This window comes from Melitaea cinxia, chromosome 15 (assembly GCF_905220565.1).
Source record: "Melitaea cinxia chromosome 15, ilMelCinx1.1, whole genome shotgun sequence".
NCBI lineage: Eukaryota > Metazoa > Arthropoda > Insecta > Lepidoptera > Nymphalidae > Melitaea > Melitaea cinxia.
The window spans coordinates 2,150,745-2,157,714 of NC_059408.1; the positions used below are offsets into that span (position 1 = coordinate 2,150,745).

At 34.9% G+C, this 6,970-nt stretch overlaps 1 protein-coding gene across 1 annotated transcript; it reads left to right on the plus strand.

Annotated features, from left to right (window-relative positions):
• Nucleotides 1-436: 436 nt before the first annotated feature.
• Nucleotides 437-2,397, plus strand: LOC123660431 (collagenase-like). The gene is made up of 5 exons (XM_045595515.1): nt 437-628; nt 706-973; nt 1,453-1,542; nt 1,658-1,833; nt 1,987-2,397. Exons 1-5 carry the CDS (start codon nt 437-439, stop codon nt 2,083-2,085), a joined length of 825 nt encoding a protein of 274 aa, XP_045451471.1. The 3' UTR covers nt 2,086-2,397.
• Nucleotides 2,398-6,970: the final 4,573 nt, after the last annotated feature.

A 6,970-nucleotide genomic window follows, 5' to 3' on the forward strand; every position in this document is an offset into this window, starting at 1 on the left:
AAGTTTCACCTCAAAAAGGATATACTAATTCCCGAACTAGAGTCTGTGGATAAGCGTGTAGTTGCCGGCACAGGGCCATCTATCTTTCCTTTCGATTGCAGTAGCTTGAGCCTCGTCGATTCCAAATCAGCTTTCAATCTAAACGTTTCTATGCGAAGGCATCTAAATTGTAATTTATTATATACATTGTTATTTTTACTACCTACTGTCCCTACTTCCGTATAATTATTATAAACATAATTTTAACGCTTACATTGCAATTATTATATTAAGAACTGATTTATTGTCAGTTGATAATACTTCAAAAAAAAAAATAGCGATAATCCAACTAAAGGTAATTAATGGAAAAAATTAAAGAGCTTAAAATGGTGAGATTAGATATAAAACAGTATTTAAGGCCAATGTTCGACTGCAAAATAACGCACTATCGTCCAACATGAAGCTCCTCATCGTCGTCCTCGGCCTGGCTCTAGCTGTTACAGCGGAAGAACCAATCTTCCGTGACTATCATCTAGAGATCGGTATCCCCGAAAGGGCTCGCATAGACGCTGCTGAGGCGGCCGCGGACTTCGACGGGTCCAGGATTATCGGAGGACAGGTTTCAGCACTAGGAGCTAATCCCCACTTGGTATGTTTGGTAATTTTTAGTCAATAATAGTCTTTGTTTCACGTGTCTTTTATAATAATTTTCTTGTAATTTTTAAGGCTGGTCTACAAATCGAATTGTTTAACGGACAAAGATCAGTTTGTGGAGCTTCTCTTATTAGTAACACTAGACTGGTCACTGCTGCTCACTGTTGGTCATCTCCTACTACAACAGCTAGAACTTTTGTCGTTATTCTCGGATCTGTTAACTACAATTCTGGTGGCGTTCGTATCAGAACCAGCAATGTTGTTATGCATCCCAGATACATGAATTTTGAAGCCCTTAACGATGTTGCTGTCATTCGCATCAGTCACGTTAACTTTAACAGTAAGTCAATTCTAATTTTATAAATAAATTTAGAAAACAACTTTGAGCTTTTGCTAACTTCTGGTTTTATATGTTTTGAGTTTATATCACTAGGTAGAAAACTGAATACTTTTTATCCAAGTACAATATTAAAATTCAGCACAAGCGAATAGGGGACTAGTTCAGTTATAATACATTAACGCGTAATAAGATTTCTAATAGTAGAGGAACTTAAAATAATTTAAAATCACAGATGGACGATCGCAAGAATAAAAAAACAGAGAAATAATAAGGTCTCTACGGGCAGGAAATCCTATAAAAATATTTGAGATAAGCATAACCACATTAATGAATGTTTAAAAATTATTTACTGGGGTCGTTATAGTGGAATTAGGTTGAGCTATATTTGCTACGAAATATAACTACTGTATATACATATGTCACGACTGTAATGTGTATATAAAAAAATAAAAAAAAAATTAAAAAACGTTTTTCCCTAGACAACATCCGACCCGTCGCGTTAGCCACCGGCTCCAACCAATATGTCGGTGTTACGGCTGTAGCTGCTGGTTTCGGAAGAACGAGCGACAGTAAGTTCATTTGCATTGATCTGATTTCTTATTTATATGCCTGCATATTTTTACAATGACCGTAGAGGGCATTTCGATGATTTTTTTAAATAGTAAGTATTTTTTTAAATTTCAGCCGGCTCAGTATCAAGTGTAGCGAGACATGTAAGCCTGCAAGTCATTGATAACGAGACGTGTGCTAGGACATTTAGAGACGCACGCGACCCTTCCATTTTGTGCACGTCTAACAGCGGCGGCAGAAGCCCCTGCGGAGGTGACTCAGGAGGTCCTCTCGCGGTCGGCAATACCTTGGTCAGTGATTGTTTTTCGTTCTTTTCTCGTCTTTTATTTGTACCAGTAACGACTTTCCTTTTTACTTTACTGAAATACGATTTTATTAGCTTATTGTTATTAATTTTTATTTACAATGAATATTTAATTGTTTATTTGAATAATTTTCTACAGATTGGTATCGCTAACTTCGTTTCGGCCCGCGGGTGCGCGGCGGGACCAGCCGCTTTCGCCAGAGTTACCTATTTTGCTTCTTGGCTTTCATCACAATAGAGTTCTGCATACTATGTGTGGCGACATCTATCGCGTGACATACGAATTACGTAACTAAGAACTGACGAATCCAACATCGCGATATCAAAGTTATTACAGCAATTAAGTATATATACAAGAAAGCAACAACAACCGTCGGGCTAGTAGCTCACCAGACACAACACCCGTCTGGTCAAAGGATCCTCTCTAATTAACGGTGGATGAGGAACTCAACACCCCGTTCCTCACACCCCCAAACTGGTGACCCCGACGTGATCATCAATGCAGCCTTCGCAAGCTACATCATCGTAACATCACCCCCAAATATCATTTAATAATATATTAAATGTTTTGATGTGTTTTTGTTTGTATTATTTGCGTATCGTTATACATATCGTTATGACGACACCTATCTACATTATTTGTTTTATTGGCGAGGACTAAGTTTTCGGTTACCGATTAGATAGATATTAAATCACTACTTTTGATTATTAAATTTTGATTTATAAAAGAAATAAAGACTTCGCTGTTAGGTATAAACAAATATTATACGTTACAAAAAAATAGAAAATTATTTTATTAAACTGATGCAACATTCTTGAGAAAAAGTTTACACTATCAAAAATCAAAATTTATTTTATTGAAGTAGGTGTAGTCATCAGTGATGTACTTAAATGGGCCAGTAATATTCACTTAATCACCAAGAAAGCGAAAAGTCTCGTCTACTTCATTCAAAAAATCATTCGGAGTACTTACGTCTGAGATGGTTACTCAGATCTACAAAACCTTCGTCAAACCTATTTAAACGGATTTCAAGTAGAGTAAATAACCCTTGATTGCAAATAACATTGATTTACTTGAAAAAATTCAAACGTGGGTTACCAAAATCCCAAGACAAATAAGGAGACTTGATTACAAGGATAACGGAACTTATGCTTAATTATTGTTAAAGACCGAAGAGAGAGAGAGACGACTTGATCGAAACGTACAAATTATTTAGGCTGCCATTATGATGTACAAAATTTGGACAAAATTCTTGTACATTTATTAGTTCACATTTACGAGACCGTCCAGGACTAGGCAATAGTATCCCCATCCCCACCTTTATGCGCTCACAGGTCCACTCTGATAAGACCAGAGAAGTACATGGAGCGCGTTCCCTACTAGTTGGATATTTTACTTGATAAAGATTAATAAGAACGTTCAATAGTAGAAGTTTCAATAGTCCAAGACGAAGGCGATGACACAATGTATAATTTTTGCACAACCGTCAAAAATATTTTTTATAGGATATAGACGTATACACGGTAAATATGCCAAAATAACATTATTTGCAATTTTTGTCTCCCTGTCTGTTCGTCTGTCTGTCTGTTTGTTCCGGCTAATCTCTGAAACAGCTGGACGAAACTTTCACTGGCAGATAGCTGATGTCGTAATGAGTACCTTGGGCTACTTTTATTTTAGAAATAGATTTATTTTATAACTCCGTGAACTGAACAATAATTTTTTGTTAAATTCCACGCAGACGAAGTCGCGGACACAGCTAGTATAAAATATAAACTAGTTCAAGAACAACCCCCTTTGATAAGCTATTGTTCTTTTAAGATCAATTAGAATATTTTAGTTTATATACTTTATTGCACTCAAAAAATACATGTAAAAACAACATAATAATAAGGTTTATGGCAAGGGTGGACTTATCTCTGAAAGAAATTTCTTCCAGTCAACCCATGGGCATGAGTAAGTGTTTTATATAGCGTGGCAAACAGTGCAAGAAGATTTACTAAGAACAAGAAAAAAACGTAAAAAAAAAGAAAAGATGATAAATTTGTTGAATCTATACATATATATTTTAAAATATACATATAAAGATACATACCAAAATAAAAAAATACACTTGTATACATACCTAAACATATACAAACTCACTACAATACATACGTAAATACATACATATTCTATACAGAAGATTACACATTTGCTAGTGAAAGCAAGTGTTTCTTTAACTTATATTTAAAGGAAACATGGGAAGACTAGTTCTGATGTCACTTGGGAGATTGTTCCATAGTACGGAGGCGCGTACCGTAAAGGAATTTAACTTAAATTTTGTGTTACATTTCGGTATATCTAACATAGCTTCACTGCCAGGGCGCCTGGAACGAGTAGGAGAGGGCAGGAGGTGATATTTCAGTTTATATCTTTTGTTTAAAGTAAAATCGGCCAACAAACAACAAAACAACACGATGCCTTAAGTATTTTATACCTAATTGGCTAGAGCGCCGACACGGTACGTCGGAGACGCGGGTTCGAACCCCGCTGGAGCGGTCAATTTTTGATATGATATTCAAAAAATGTTTAGAATTCCTAATGTGGGTAACACAAAAATAAAAATCTTAGATATTAAAAATAGCACGGTGTCGTCTCCTGTCAAAGATTTTCATTGTAATATGAAACTTTGAATAGTTACGGGTTTCTGTAAAGAGCTCACTATAGACGGCGCCACGGTTCGCTTAAACCGAAATTAAAAATTATCATATCGAAAATTTCGCTCGAGCGGGTGCATCGTTCCATAGCTTAATTGGCTAGAGCGCTGACACGGTACGTCGGAGACGCGGGTTCGAACCCCGCTGGAGCGGTCAATTTTTGATATGATATTCAAAAAATGTTTAGAATTCCTAATGTGGGTAACACAAAAATAAAAATCTTAGATACTAATTCATGGTAGGAAAGTCAAAACTGTACATTGAATAAGACACCCTTCGTACAATTAGGTAAGAGTACATTAGATACGTACGACATGTGTACATAAATTATAGTTTTCAAAGGTAAGGATTGATTGAACCGTGACATCTTTTTATCTATTTATATTTAGATTTCATGAAACGCGATTTCGATTCTCTCGCTTGATTGATGGCTTTTTTTTTCTATCTAGGGTTGTACAATATGTCTTATAAGAAATCAGAAAGGGCTTCAAGAGACACACATCCACACACACACACACACACATACACACACACATATATATATATATATATATATATAACAATATGTTGTTATCATTATTTTGTATATATATACATATACAATATAATGATAACAACATATTGTTATCATTTTTTATATCATATTTCGATTTCATGAAACGCGATTTCGATTCTCTCGCTTGATTGATATCGTTTTTTCTCTCTCTAGGGTTGTACATATCTCTGTGTTATAAGAAATCAGAAAGGGCTTCAAGAGACACACATATCCACAAACACACACACACACACAGAGCCATATATATATATATATATATATATATATATATATATATATATATATATATATATATATATATATATATATATATATATCCGGGTCAGCTAGTATATATATATATATAGTATATATATATATATATATATATATATATATATATATATGTTATATATATATATATAACCGTGGTTCAATAAGTCCCGAGACTAACTACTAAAAAAAGGTCTTTTTTATAAAATTAATTTTTATTCATCAACATAGTCTCCTCCAAGAGCGATACAGTCCCTCCAACGCTTTTCTAACTTTTCTATCCCATGTGTGTAGAACGATTTGTCTTTGGCTTCAAAATAAGCCTCCGTTGCTGCGATAACTTCACTATTTGAGTCAAATTTCTTACCCTGAAGCATTTTTTTGAGGTCTGCAAACAGCCAGTAATCGCTGGGGGCCAAGTCTGGCGAATAAGGGGGATGAGGAAGCAATTCGAAGCCCAATTCGTTAATTTTGGCCATCGTTCTCACGGACTTGTGACAAGGCGCGTTGTCCTGGTGAAACACCACTTTCTTTTTGTTCATGTGAGGCCGTTTATCCGCAATTTCGTACTTCAATCGCTCCAATAAGCACATGTGATAGTCACAATTTATATTTTGCCCCTTTTCAAGGTAGTCGATGAAAAGTATTCCATGCGCATCCCAAAATATAGACGCCATAACCTTACCGGCCGATTTCTGAGTCTTTGGACGCTTCGGGCGGCTTTCACCAGCCGCTCTTCACTCCGCTGCCTGCCGATTGGATTCCGGAGTGAAATGGTATATCCAGCCGGCCTAGCATGTATACAACGAGATATCTCTTGACGAGAGAGAGAGATAATGTCTACATCGAGTATTTTCTCGATTACCCTAACATGCGCACTACGAGAGACAAAATTCTCTTCCGAAGACTTCGCCTTGTCGAGTAGAGAAACATTATCAACCATAATCACAACTGAATATCATTCTTATTTCTTATGTCGTAAAGTTGAATTTACAAGGTTATTGACCAATCGTGCCAAACCGGGATGAGCCAACGTTTGTATAATTTCAAACGAGTGACACATGTTTTATTTAACAATGTTCTCGGCCTTTTGGCTAAGATAAAAAGTGTATATCTAATTTAAAAAATCTAATATGGAAAATAAAACGGCGTAAGTAAATGAATTTAATTATATATGTAAAACAATATGCTCGTGTTGTGCTTTATATCTTGTCGCACATTAGATAATTGTAATTCTATCACGCATTGTTTTTTTTTTTTTTTTTTTAATTTTTAAAATTTTTTGAATTTTTGAATATTTTTTTTTTTTTGATTATTGATTTTACTTTTATTCTATTTAATTTTATTTTTAGTTATTGATTTTTTTAATATCATTTTGTTTTGTTTTTTATTCTGAATGTTGTCTTGTCTTGTTGTACTAACCCAATATGGACTTATACTTTGGTCTGAAATAAAGTATTATTATTATTATTATTTAGAATAAGAAGCAACAGGGCGCAAATACGTTTTTTGTGTCATTATATGGCACACTTCACTCGACTTTTCGCATTTCCCGCTCTTCGTATACCGAAATTATATAATTATAATAGGGAAACGCCATGGTATACAAAAAATA

Excerpts from the sequence above, each read along its gene's own strand:
- LOC123660431 (XM_045595515.1), top strand. The coding sequence starts at position 437 with ATGAAGCTCCTCATCGTCGTCCTCGGCCTGGCTCTAGCTGTTACAGCG. Across the intron at positions 629-705 it reads TAGGAGCTAATCCCCACTTG|GCTGGTCTACAAATCGAATT; the intron begins GTATGTTTGGTA and ends GTAATTTTTAAG. Across the intron at positions 1,543-1,657 it reads TTTCGGAAGAACGAGCGACA|CCGGCTCAGTATCAAGTGTA; the intron begins GTAAGTTCATTT and ends TTTAAATTTCAG.